The sequence below is a fragment of the Salvelinus fontinalis genome, chromosome 2 (genome assembly GCF_029448725.1).
Source record: "Salvelinus fontinalis isolate EN_2023a chromosome 2, ASM2944872v1, whole genome shotgun sequence".
NCBI lineage: Eukaryota > Metazoa > Chordata > Actinopteri > Salmoniformes > Salmonidae > Salvelinus > Salvelinus fontinalis.
The window spans coordinates 17,474,099-17,488,904 of record NC_074666.1 but is presented as its reverse complement, the minus strand read 5'-3'; the positions used below and the strand labels follow the sequence as shown (position 1 = coordinate 17,488,904).

Here is a 14,806-nt window from a genome sequence, read left to right as displayed (position 1 = left end):
CCTGTACTCTGAGAATCTACTGTCTAGCAGGATAACACCACCTGTACTCTGAGAATCTACTGTCTAGCAGGATAACACCACCTGTACTCTGAGAGTCTACTGTCTAGCAGGATAACACCACCTGTACTCTGAGAGTCTACTGTCTAGCAGGATAACACCACCTGTACTCTGAGAATCTACTGTCTAGCAGGATAACACCACCTGTACTCTGAGAATCTACTGTCTAGCAGGATAACACCACCTGTACTCTGAGAGTCTACTGTCTAGCAGGATAACACCACCTGTACTCTGAGAGTCTACTGTCTAGCAGGATAACACCACCTGTACTCTGAGAGTCTACTGTCTAGCAGGATAACACCACCTGTACTCTGAGAGTCTACTGTCTAGCAGGATAACACCACCTGTACTCTGAGAGTCTACTGTCTAGCAGGATAACACCACCTGTACTCTGAGAGTCTACTGTCTAGCAGGATAACACCACCTGTACTCTGAGAATCTACTGTCTAGCAGGATAACACCACCTGTACTCTGAGAATCTACTGTCTAGCAGGATAACACCACCTGTACTCTGAGAATCTACTGTCTAGCAGAATAACACCACCTGTACTCTGAGAATCTACTGTCTAGCAGAATAACACCACCTGTACTCTGAGAGTCTACTGTCTAGCAGGATAACACCACCTGTACTCTGAGAATCTACTGTCTAGCAGGATAACACCACCTGTACTCTGAGAATCTACTGTCTAGCAGGATAACACCACCTGTACTCTGAGAGTCTACTGTCTAGCAGGATAACACCACCTGTACTCTGAGAATCTACTGTCTAGCAGGATAACACCACCTGTACTCTGAGAATCTACTGTCTAGCAGGATAACACCACCTGTACTCTGAGAATCTACTGTCTAGCAGGATAACACCACCTGTACTCTGAGAATCTACTGTCTAGCAGGATAACACCACCTGTACTCTGAGAGTCTACTGTCTAGCAGGATAACACCACCTGTACTCTGAGAATCTACTGTCTAGCAGGATAACACCACCTGTACTCTGAGAGTCTACTGTCTAGCAGGATAACACCACCTGTACTCTGAGAATCTACTGTCTAGCAGGATAACACCACCTGTACTCTGAGAATCTACTGTCTAGCAGGATAACACCACCTGTACTCTGAGAATCTACTGTCTAGCAGGATAACACCACCTGTACTCCGAGAATCTACTGTCTAGCAGGATAACACCACCTGTACTCTGAGAATCTACTGTCTAGTAGGATAACACCACCTGTACTCTGAGAGTCTACTGTCTAGCAGGATAACACCACCTGTACTCTGAGAATCTACTGTCTAGCAGGATAACACCACCTGTACTCTGAGAATCTACTGTCTAGCAGGATAACACCACCTGTACTCTGAGAGTCTACTGTCTAGCAGGATAACACCACCTGTACTCTGAGAATCTACTGTCTAGCAGGATAACACCACCTGTACTCTGAGAATCTACTGTCTAGCAGGATAACACCACCTGTACTCTGAGAATCTACTGTCTAGCAGGATAACACCACCTGTACTCTGAGAGTCTACTGTCTAGCAGGATAACACCACCTGTACTCTGAGAATCTACTGTCTAGCAGGATAACACCACCTGTACTCTGAGAATCTACTGTCTAGCAGGATAACACCTCCTGTACTCTGAGAGTCTACTGTCTAGCAGGATAACACCACCTGTACTCTGAGAGTCTACTGTCTAGCAGGATAACACCACCTGTACTCTGAGAGTCTGCTGTCTAGCAGGATAACACCACCTGTACTCTGAGAGTCTACTGTCTAGCAGGATAACACCACCTGTACTCTGAGAGTCTACTGTCTAGCAGGATAACACCACCTGTACTCTGAGATACTACTGTCTAGCAGGATAACACCACCTGTACTCTGAGAGTCTACTGTCTAGCAGGATAACACCACCTGTACTCTGAGAGTCTACTGTCTAGCAGGATAACACCACCTGTACTCTGAGAATCTACTGTCTAGCAGGATAACACCACCTGTACTCTGAGAGTCTACTGTCTAGCAGGATAACACCACCTGTACTCTGAGAGTCTACTGTCTAGCAGGATAACACCACCTGTACTCTGAGAGTCTACTGTCTAGCAGGATAACACCACCTGTACTCTGAGAGTCTACTGTCTAGCAGGATAACACCACCTGTACTCTGAGAATCTACTGTCTACTGTCTAGCAGACTGGCTGGCTGACTGGCTGGCTGACTGGCTGGCAGACTGGCTGGCTGGCTGGCTGGCTGGCTGGCTGGCTGGCTACCGCTGCTACACCCATTCATCTGCTGAGTCTTCATCATGATTACGAAAATGCACCCACCAGCACACACACATACGCACACACACACCCGCACCCGCACACACACCGACACCCGCACCCACACACCCACACCCACACCCGCACCCACACCCACACACGTACTCACGCACATATGGCTACAAGAACACCACTTAAAAAGCACAGCACACAAACATCCACCTGCGCATCACTGACCGTGTGATTCACTGGTAGACTGAGCCTCGTGTGTGTGTGTGTGTCTGTGTCTGTGTGTGTGTGTCTCCTCTTAAGTCTGCTATTCACTGCAGGTGCTGGAGACAACGGCTCTCAGATGTAACACAGCCTCGTGTTAGCGGCTAGCCTATGCCTGGCTCTATAACGGCTATGGCCTATGGCTGGCTCTATAACGGCTATGGCTGGCTCTATAACGGCTATGGCTGGCTCTATAACGGCTATGGCTGGCTCTATAACGGCTATGGCTGGCTCTATAACGGCTCTATAACGGCTATGGCTGGCTCTATAACGGCTATGGCTGGCTCTAACGGCTGTGGTTGGCTCTGTAACGGCTATGGCCTATGGCTGGCTCTATAACGGCTATGGCTGGCTCTATAACGGCTCTATAACGGCTATGGCTGGCTCTATAACGGCTATGGCTGGCTCTATAACGGCTATGCCGGGCTCTATAGCGGCTATGGCTGGCTCTATAACGGCTATGGCTGGCTCTATAACGGCTATGGCTGGCTCTATAACGGCTATGCCTGGCTCTATAACGGCTCTATAACAGCTATGGCTGGCTCTATAACGGCTATGCCTGGCTCTATAACGGCTATGCCTGGCTCTATAACGGCTATGCCTGGCTCTATAACGGCTATGGCTGGCTCTATAACGGCTATTTACATTTACATTTAAGTCATTTAGCAGACGCTCTTATCCAGAGCGACTTACAAACTGGAAAGTTCATACATATTCATCCTGGTCCCCCCGTGGGGAATGAACCCACAACCCTGGCGTTGCAAGCGCCATGCTCTACCAACTGAGCCACACGGGGCTATGGCTGGCTCTATAACGGCTATGGCTGGCTCTATAACGGCTATGGCTGGCTCTATAACGGCTATGCCTGGCTCTATAACGGCTATGCCTGGCTCTATAACAGCTCTATAACAGCTATGGCTGGCTCTATAACGGCTATGCCTGGCTCTATAACGGCTATGGCCGGCTCTATAACGGCTATGCCTGGCTCTATAACGGCTATGCCTGGCTCTATAATGGCTATGCCTGGCTCTATAACGGCTATGGCTGGTTCTATAACGGCTATGGCTGGCTCTATAACGGATATGGCTGGCTCTATAACGGCTATGGCCGGCTCTATAACGGCTATGGCCTATGGCTGGCTTTATAACGGCTGTGGCCGGCTCTATAACGGCTATGCCTGGCTCTATAACGGCTATGGCCGGCTCTATAACGGCTATGGCCTATGGCTGGCTCTATAACGGCTATGCCTGGCTCTATAACGGCTATGGCTGGCTCTATAACGGCTCTATAACGGCTATGGCCTATGGCTGGCTCTATAACGGCTATGGCTGGCTCTGTAACGGCTCTATAACGGCTATGGCCAATGGCTGGCTCTATAACGGCTCCTACAGTCCCAGTCTCAGCATGGTGCTGCTGTAACACAGTAAGCAGCTACAGCACTACATCTGTGGTCCTTCAGCAGTCTCTAGTGGTCGTCGCCAGACATGACACCCTGGTTCAGTTACAACAACAGAACAGGTTCAGGTGGCCCTACCGTGGCGTAATTAACTAATAGACGTTGTGGCTGGCCTAAATAGTGCCCACTAGACAGTGAGAGGCTGTGATGCTGGTGTCTGGAGCCTGGACAATGATACATGGCCGCAGACCAGTTCAAAACTGATCCTAGTCATGCATTTGTCATTTTAAACCAGATTAGATTAGTATGAAACGCTCTCACCATGGATGGGCCTTTTATCATCTACTCTCTACAATGATAGTGACCTCTCATCCTTTTGGGTGTATAATGAATCTCATAATCAACCCCTCGTTCTGGGCAATAACCAGACATTAACAAGCAAGTGTGTGTGTGTGTGTGTGTGTGTGTGTGTGTGTGTGTGTGTGTGTGTGTGTGTGTATATATCTTACCTGTCTGGGCTGCTCTGTGGCTCTCTGCAGGTCTGTCTTCACCTTGTTGTTGGGGTGGTTCACAACTTTGGTGACAGGCTGTTTAAAGATGGAGGCTGTCTGTCTAATAGGAAGTGCTGTGTTCAGGTCTGGTTTACCCTGAAAGGAGAGGACAGAAAGAGAGGCTTGATTAAACAATAGGATAGAGGTGGAGGGACAATCAGAGAGAGGAGAGAGGTGTAGGGACAATCAGAGAGAGGAGAGAGGTAGAGGGACAATCAGAGAGAGGCGAGAGAGGGACAATCAGAGAGAGGAGAGAGAGGTAGAGGGACAATCAGAGAGAGGTAGAAGGACAATCAGAGAGAGGAGAGAGAGGTAGAGGGACAATCAGAGAGAAGAGAGAGAGGTAGAGGGACAATCAGAGAAGAGAGAGAGGTAGAGGGACAATCAGAGAGAAGAGAGAGGAGAGGGACAATTAGAGAGAGGAGAGAGAGGTAGAGGAACAATCAGAGGAGAGAGTCAGTAGGGAAAGTAAAGTCCACCCTGTGTGTGTGTGTGTGTGTGTGTGTGTGTGTGTGTGTGTGTGTGTGTGTGTGTGTGTGTGTGTGTGTGTGTGTGTGTGTTGGGTACTTCTATGAGCAATCATGAAGCAGCACCGTCATAAAACCATTTAATTAGTTTAACAAAACCGCTGCAGCAGAAACTCTGAAAACCCTAGTTGACCATTATCACTCCTACAGGTCAGGGGAACAGGAAGTACAGCGTAGTCTGAAAACCCTAGTTGAGCATTATCATTCCTACAGGTCAGGGGAACAGGAAGTACAGCGTAGTCTGAAAACCCTAGTTGAGCATTATCATTCCTACAGGTCAGGGGAACAGGAAGTAAAGCGTAGTCTGAAAACCCTAGTTGAGCATTATCATTCCTACAGGTCAGGGGAACAGGAAGTGCAGCGTAGTCTGAAAACCCTAGTTGACCATTATCACTCCTACAGGTCAGGGGAACAGGAAGTACAGCGTAGTCTGAAAACCCTAGTTGAGCATTATCATTCCTACAGGTCAGGGGAACAGGAAGTGCAGCGTAGTCTGAAAACCCTAGTTGACCATTATCACTCCTACAGGTCAGGGGAACAGGAAGTACAGCGTAGTCTGAAAACCCTAGTTGACCATTATCACTCCTACAGGTCAGGGGAACAGGAAGTACAGCGTAGTCTGAAAACCCTAGTTGAGCATTATCATTCCTACAGGTCAGGGGAACAGGAAGTACAGCAGAAACTCTGAAAACCCTAGTTGACCATTATCACTCCTACAGGTCAGGGGAACAGGAAGTGCAGCGTAGTCTGAAAACCCTACTTGACCATTATCACTCCTACAGGTCAGGGGAACAGGAAGTGCAGCAGAAACTCTGAAAACCCTAGTTGACCATTATCATTCCTACAGGTCAGGGGAACAGGAAGTACAGCGTAGTCTGAAAACCCTAGTTGACCATTATCATTCCTACAGGTCAGGGGAACAGGAAGTGCAGCGTAGTCTGAAAACCCTAGTTGACCATTATCATTCCTACAGGTCAGGGGAACAGGAAGTACAGCGTAGTCTGAAAACCCTAGTTGACCATTATCACTCCTACAGGTCAGGGGAACAGGAAGTGCAGCGCAGCAGGAAACTAGTGTTCAGTTCAAACAACTAGTGACGCAGACAGAGAACATTCAAAGTGAGCGGTGGGTTGTGTCAGGCTGCTTAGCGAGGCGCTCTGCTAACGTGTGTGTGTGCGCTGTGTGCTGCGACGGTTGAAGGGTTAACTCTGATCTGTGGTTTGGCAGACACAACGGGGGGGGGGGGGGGGGGGGGGGGGCTCCTCCCTAAAGAGGACATGTGCAGAGCAGCAGAGCAGAGCCAGAGTCTCAGGGAGGAGCTGCATATCAGGGCACAGAGTCTCAGGGAGGAGCTGCATATCAGGGCACAGAGTCTCAGGGAGGAGCTGCATATCAGGGCACAGAGTCTCAGGGACGAGGCAGTCCTCAGGGCACAGAGTCCCAGGGACGAGGCAGTCCTCAGGGCACAGAGTCTCAGCGAGGAGGCAGTCCTCAGGGCACAGAGTCCCAGGGACGAGGCAGTCCTCAGGGCACAGAGTCCCAGGGACGAGGCAGTCCTCAGGGCACAGAGTCCCAGGGACGAGGCAGTCCTCAGGGCACAGAGTCCCAGGGACGAGGCAGTCCTCAGGGCACAGAGTCCCAGGGACGAGGCAGTCCTCAGGGCACAGAGTCCCAGGGACGAGGCAGTCCTCAGGGCACAGAGTCCCAGGGACGAGGCAGTCCTCAGGGCACAGAGTCCCAGGGACGAGGCAGTCCTCAGGGCACAGAGTCCCAGGGACGAGACAGTCCTCAGGGCACAGACTCCCAGGGACGAGGCAGTCCTCAGGGTACAGAGTCCCAGGGAGGAGTGGTCCCAGGGACGAGGCAGTCCTCAGCTCATGAGCAACACTGTGGCGGTGGCACACACTCAATTACAGACCAATCAAACTGCTCCATATGCAAAACACCCACTTTCTTTCAAGATGTCAGCACCGCTCGCACTTCTCATGGAACAAAATGCGCTTAACATTTTTAAATTCACGTCAAAGAAATCAAATGTTATTTGTCACGTGCTTTGTAAAGAACAGGTATTTATCCTGAGTCCTTACCAAAGACAGCACTAAGAGCCATGTGAAAAGATAGCAGAGGGCCCTCAGGCTTAGATAAGATGGCAGAGGGCCCTCAGGCTTAGATAAGATGGCAGAGGGCCCTCAGGCTTAGATAAGATGGCAGAGGGCCCTCGAGCTTAGATAAGATGGCAGAGGGCCCTCAGGCTTAGATAAGATGGCAGAGGGCCCTCAGGCTTAGATAAGATGGCAGAGGGCCCTCGAGCATAGATAAGATGGGAGAGGGCCCTCGAGCTTAGATAAGATGGGAGAGGGCCCTCGAGCTTAGATAAGATGGGAGAGGGCCCTCGAGCTTAGATAAGATGGGAGAGGGCCCTCAAGCTTAGATAAGATGGCAGAGGGCCCTCAAGCTTAGATAAGATGGCAGAGGGCCCTCAGGCTTAGATAAGATGGCAGAGGCCCCTCAAGCTTAGATAAGATGGCAGAGGGCCCTCAGGCTTAGATAAGATGGCAGAGGGCCCTCAAGCTTAGATAAGATGGCAGAGGGCCCTCAAGCTTAGATAAGATGGCAGAGGGCCCTCAAGCTTAGATAAGATGGCAGAGGGCCCTCAAGCTTAGATAAGATAGCAGAGGGCCCTCAGGCTTAGATAAGATGGCAGAGGCCCCTCAAGCTTAGATAAGATGGCAGAGGGCCCTCAGGCTTAGATAAGATGGCAGAGGGCCCTCAAGCTTAGATAAGATGGCAGAGGGCCCTCAAGCTTAGATAAGATGGCAGAGGGCCCTCAAGCTTAGATAAGATGGCAGAGGGCCCTCAGGCTTAGATAAGATGGGAGAGGGCCCTCAAGCTTAGATAAGATGGCAGAGGCCCCTCAGGCTTAGATAAGATGGCAGAAGGCCTTAGGGCTGTGGCGGTCACTAAATATCGTCAACCGGTGATTGTCAAGCAAATAACTGTCGATCTCACGGTAATTGACCGTTAATTAACATAAACACATTTTAACATCTCTTGGCTTCCATATATAGCCGACACAAGTCACTGATGAAGACCTTTGGAACATCTACATTTTAACAAGTCTAATAAATCCATGTAATATAGCCTCCACCTTCACAATAAATACAATGTTTATTTTAGACGGGTCTAAAGAAACATGATATGTAGAAAATGCAGTCTATTTCAGAAGAACAGAATAGCATACTCTGAGTTGTCCTTATGTTATGTCCTGATCTGGCTATGCCAAATGGCTGTGGGCTACACTAGTTCACACAGGACATAGTGTCAAGTGTGTCTAATCCAAAACACATCTTTTGACCCATGGGTAAAAAGAATATGTTAACTGTGTAGATAATCCTCCAAGACGCTGGTCACCAACCGGTCGTTCCTGATCAACTGGTGGCTCTTGAAGGCATTCCTAGTTGATCACCGAACATTTCTGCATAAAAGAGAACGTGTTGAGCTGTTGGCGGTAGGTGAACTTGATTCAGAAGCCCTGTACACCGGGTAGAGGCAAAGTGTTCCCATTCGGAACCATTTCATTTGTCTGGAAAAGACAAACTCCGCCTACCCGGCGGACCGGGAAGATATGTGGCTAAATTCCACTGGGCCTACTGCGCTGGCCAATCAGATAGCTCAAATCAACATGCGTACAGCTTCAACGACCCCACAGCAAAGGTTGATACCAGCCTGGGTGAGATCCCTTTTAAAACCGTGACCAGAGAGAGACTGTCAACGAATTCATTACATTTACATTTACATTTAAGTCATTTAGCAGACGCTCTTATCTAGAGCGACTTACAAATTGGTGCATTCACCTTATGACATCCAGTGGAACAGCCACTTTACAATAGTGCATCTAGATCATTTTAAGGGGGGGGGGGGCAGAAGGATTGCTTTATCCTAGGTATTCCTTGAAGAGGTGGGGTTTCAGGTCATCAACGAGCTGCTGTTCATCAACGAGCTGCTGTTTATATGACTTTATGTTTTAGTTTTATTCAACTCAACCCTTTTTTTTTTTATTCAACACTTCTTACAAAACATCAAAACACACTTCTCCCTACTTCCACTCGCGCTGCAGCTGCAGTGAGCAGCCAAGTGTATCGACAGGCGTTTTTATTATTAGCAGCTTGTCGTGTCTATTTTAATATCAAGAAATACCTCACTTTCTCTGGTCACAGGAACAACATGAATTTGTGCATGAGGCAGATGCAGTGCGACTCAAGTTTCACCATCAGGTGGAAGACGGTGCCCCCTCTTTGTGGTCAGTCTCACCGGAGGAAAGGAAGGAGAGAGCAGGGACCGTGAGAGACGGGCGGGGACCGTGAGAGAAGGGCGGGGACCGTGAGAGAAGGGCGGGGACCGTGAGAGAGCGGCGGGGACAGTGAGAGAGCGGCGGGGACCGTGAGAGAGCGGCGGGGACCGTGAGAGAGCTACGGGGACCGTGAGAGAGCGGCGGGGACCGTGAGAGAGCGGCAGGGACCGTGAGAGAGCGACGGGGACCGTGAGAGAGCGACGGGGACCGTGAGAGAGCGGCGGGGACCGTGAGAGAGCGACGAAGACCGTGAGAGAGCGGCGGGGACCGTGAGAGGTGGACCCTCTGCTGCATCTCCCCTCTAATGAGATTAATACCATGTTAAAACAACGGGGAACTTCCAAATCTCAGACTTCCAACTTCAGTGCGTTCAAGACAACCGGGAAAAAGGGTCATCCAACTCGGAATTCCAAGTCGTAAACTCTGGCATCTTTCTAGAGCTCTGACTTTCCCACCTGAAGATCACTGACATCATGATTTGACCTTGTTTTCCCCCCAAGTTACCAGTTGTCTTGAAAGCCTCATGAAAATCACATGCAGTCTAGTCAAATAAAAAAAGCAAATGATTTAAATGTATGTTCAGCTGTGCCTCACGAGTGCTGATGTATTTTGTTATCAAAGCTTGAGTTTTGAATTATAATATGGTTTGTGAAGAACAATATTGGCAGTCCGGGCATATATAGCCAATATGTTGTGATAACGTGATAACCTCATTCCTACAGAAATCCTTTTATAAGGTTAATGTTACATTTGTTTAAGTCATGTTTAAGAAACAATCAGAACGGTAGCTCTCAGCTTGCTTTTTGACTGTGAACGTGATCGACTCAGGAAACCGGTTGGTGACCACTGCTCTGAAGAAAACGATCCAAACCTCATCTCTCTATCATAATCCCTTCAAAAGCTATTGGAGTTTTTACCCTTGTAGTAGGATGGACAGAATCAGGGAGACTAAATCAATGGAGGCCAGAGGAAATAGCATCACGTCAGCTAGGCTGGATTCGGTGCAAGAATACTACTGGATAGCTGACAGACTGACTTTCCTGTTGAACTCGTCTTTCTCCTGGAGTCCGCAGGACATAAAACAATATACAGAGTTTAGATGGATAGCGATTTTGAGACATGACATGTAGTATTTTCATATTTGACGCTTTTCATATGAATTCAAAATTCCTGTTCTTTTTCTCCGAAGATTTCACAGCAATCTTTCCAAAGATCTCTGTGAAATGTCAACGGAGCACAGAGTATACTAAGCATTTTATTTTCCAAGACTTTTACATTTAATTCAGCTCGTGTCATGCCAATTTAGGTTTTCAAGACCCATGGAAACAACTTTGAAAGACAACTATCACAAAATGTAAAATCCTCAAAATTACTGCTGGTTCTCTGTTCTACCTGATCATCATTAATGCACCAACCTGGTGTCCCAGGTCTAAATCAGTCCCTGATTAGAGGGGAATCACCCACCTGGTGTCCCAGGTCTAAATCGGTCCCTGATTAGAGGGGAATCACCCACCTGGTGTCCCAGGTCTAAATCAGACCCTGATTAGAGGTGAATCCCCCACCTGGTGTCCCAGGTCTAAATCAGTCTCTGATTAGAGGGGAATCACCCACCTGGTGTCCCAGGTCTAAATCAGTCCCTGATTAGAGGTGAATCACTCACCTAGTGTCCCAAGTCTAAATCAGTCTCTGATTAGAGGGGAATCACCCACCTGGTGTCCCAGGTCTAAATCAGTCTCTGATTAGAGGGGAATCACCCACCTGGTGTCCCAGGTCTAAATCAGTCCCTGATTAGGAGGGAATCCCCCGCCTGCTGTCCCAGGTCTAAATCAGTCCCTGATTAGAGGGGAATCACCCACCTGGTGTCCGAGATCTAAATCAGTCCCTGATTAGAGGTGAATCACCCACCTGGTGTCCCAGGTCTAAATCAGTCCCTGATTAGAGGGGAATCACCCACCTGGTGTCCCAGGTCTAAATCAGTCCCTGATTAGGAGGGAATCCCCCGCCTGCTGTCCCAGGTCTAAATCAGTCCCTGATTAGAGGGGAATCACCCACCTGGTGTCCCAGGTCTAAATCAGTCCCTGATTAGAGGGGAATCACCCACCTGGTGTCCCAGGTCTAAATCAGTCCCTGATTAGAGGGGAAGAATGAGAAAAAGCAGTGGAACTGGCTTTGAGGTCCAATTTGAGGGGTCTATTCAGTGCTGCTAGTAAAATACACTGCGTTACAATAGAATAGACCTACACAGCGTATGCCAGTCTCCTAGCAGTTCTATTGTAATGTGTTTTGTATTTGTATAGCTCTACGTAGTAGTGACATACAGACAGATGATGAAGTGGTTTTACTTCTCCTACTGAGGAACCATGTAACACGACGGCTGAAAAGCTGTAACACGACGGCTGAAAAGCTGTAACACGTCTGAAAAGCTGTAACACGACGTCTGAAAAGCTGTAACACGACGTCTGAAAAGCTGTAACACGACGTCTGAAAAGCTGTAACACGTCTGAAAAGCTGTAACACGACGACTGAAAAGCTGTAACGCGACGGATGAAAATCTGTAACACGACTGAAAAGCTGTAACGCGGCGGTTGAAAAGCTGTAACACGACGGTTGAAAAGCTGTAACACGTCTGAAAAGCTGTCACACGTCTGAAAAGCTGTCACACGACGGATGAAAAGCTGTAACACGTCTGAAAAGCTGTAACACGACGGATGAAAAGCTGTAACACGACGGATGAAAACCTGTAACACGGCTGAAAAGCTGTAACACGTCTGAAAACCTGTAACACGTCTGAAAACCTGTAACACGTCTGAAAACCTGTAACACTTCTGAAAACCTGTAACACGGTTGAAAAGCTGTAACACGTCTGAAAACCTGTAACACGTCTGAAAAGCTGTAACACGACGGTTGAAAAGCTGTAACACGTCTGAAAAGCTGTAACACGACGGTTGAAAACCTGTAACACGTCTGAAAACCTGTAACACTTCTGAAAACCTGTAACACGGTTGAAAAGCTGTAACACGTCTGAAAACCTGTAACACGTCTGAAAAGCTGTAACACGACGGCTGAAAAGCTGTAACACGTCGGATGAAAAGCTGTAACACGACGGATGAAAAGCTGTAACACGTCGGATGAAAAGCTGTAACACGACGGATGAAAAGCTGTAACACGGCTGAAAAGCTGTAACACGTCTGAAAACCTGTAACACGTCTGAAAACCTGTAACACGTCTGAAAACCTGTAACACTTCTGAAAACCTGTAACACGACGGTTGAAAAGCTGTAACACGACGGATGAAAAGCTGTAACACGTCCTGTGTGTGAGTGTTGACGAGAGTAGCGGACAAGGCCGTGCGTACATGTGTCGGTGCTAGATGAGACCAGACTGATCCACTGCTAACACAGGCCTGAGACTAGGGCACAATTACTGTATTGGATGAAGACTGTTAATGAAAATAAAATAACCGTCATTACCGATTTAAAAAAATACTGATATTTTTTTATTTCCTTTTTTGGGGGGGGGGACAACTGCCTGAAGACGGGACAGTCAGACATTCGTGCGGTTGAGTCCGTTTCTGCTGTAACATGGACTAGAGTAACATGGACTAGAGTAACATGGACTACAGTAACATGGACTACAGTTACATGGACTACAGTAACAGGGACTACAGTAACAGGGACTACAGTAACAGGGACTAGAGTAACATGGACTAGAGTAACAGGGACTACAGTAACATGGACTAGAGTAACATGGACTAGAGTAACATGGACTAGAGTAACATGGACTAGAGTAACATGGACTAGAGTAACAGGGACTAGAGTAACAGGGACTACAGTAACATGGACTACAGTAACATGGACTACAGTAACATGGACTACAGTAACATGGACTACAGTAACAGGGACTAGAGTAACAGGGACTAGAGTAACATGGACTACAGTAACATGGACTACAGTAACATGGACTAGAGTAACATGGACTAGAGTAACATGGACTAGAGTAACATGGACTACAGTAACATGGACTACAGTAACATGGACTACAGTAACAGGGACTAGAGTAACAGGGACTACAGTAACATGGACTACAGTAACATGGACTACAGTAACATGGACTACAGTAACATGGACTAGAGTAACATGGACTACAGTAACATGGACTACAGTAACATGGACTACAGTAACATGGACTACAGTAACATGGACTACAGTAACATGGACTACAGTAACATGGACTACAGTAACATGGACTACAGTAACATGGACTACAGTAACATGGACTACAGTAACATGGACTACAGTAACAGGGACTACAGTAACATGGACTACAGTAACATGGACTACAGTAACATGGACTACAGTAACATGGACTACAGTAACATGGACTACAGTAACATGGACTACAGTAACATGGACTACAGTAACATGGACTACAGTAACATGGACTACAGTAACATGGACTAGAGTAACATGGACTAGAGTAACATGGACTAGAGTAACATGGACTACAGTAACATGGACTACAGTAACATGGACTAGAGTAACATGGACTACAGTAACATGGACTACAGTAACATGGATGGACTACAGTAACATGGATGGACTACAGTAACAGGGACTACAGTAACAGGGACTACAGTAACAGGGACTACAGTAACAGGGACTACAGTAACAGGGACTACAGTAACAGGGACTACAGTAACATGGACTACAGTAACAAGGACTACAGTAACATGGACTAGAGTAACATGGACTAGAGTAACATGGACTAGAGTAACATGGACTACAGTAACAGGGACTACAGTAACATGGACTAGAATAACAGGGACTGGAGTAACAGGGACTACAGTAACAGGGACTACAGTAACATGGACTAGAGTAACATGGACTAGAGTAACAGGGACTAGAGTAACATGGACTAGAGTAACAGGGACTGGAGTAACAGGGACTACAGTAACATGGACTACAGTAACATGGACTACAGTAACATGGACTACAGTAACATGGACTACAGTAACAGGGACTACAGTAACAGGGACTAGAGTAACAGGGACTAGAGTAACATGGACTAGAGTAACATGGATGGACTACAGTAACATGGACTACAGTAACATGGACTACAGTTACATGGACTACAGTAACATGAACTACAGTAACATGGACTACAGTAACAGGGACTACAGTAACAGGGACTACAGTAACATGGACTACAGTAACATGGATGGACTACAGTAACATGGATGGACTACAGTAACATGGATGGACTACAGTAACAGGGACTACAGTAACAGGGACTACAGTAACAGGGACTACAGTAACATGGACTACAGTAACAGGGACTACAGTAACATGGACTACAGTAACATGGAATAGAGTAACATGGACTACAGTAACATGGACTACAG

The 14,806-nt window shown here is 47.6% G+C and overlaps 1 protein-coding gene across 2 annotated transcripts in view; it reads right to left on the bottom strand.

Moving 5' to 3' along the window:
- Nucleotides 1-14,806, bottom strand: part of LOC129813088 (methyl-CpG-binding domain protein 2-like) — a 109,688-nt gene that overhangs the window by 62,500 nt on the left and 32,382 nt on the right. For both annotated transcript variants that reach the window (XM_055865263.1, XM_055865272.1), the window contains exon 3: nucleotides 4,487-4,624. In XM_055865263.1, the coding sequence (XP_055721238.1) occupies nucleotides 4,487-4,624 (138 nt within the window). The remainder of the gene's footprint in view (nucleotides 1-4,486; nucleotides 4,625-14,806) is intronic.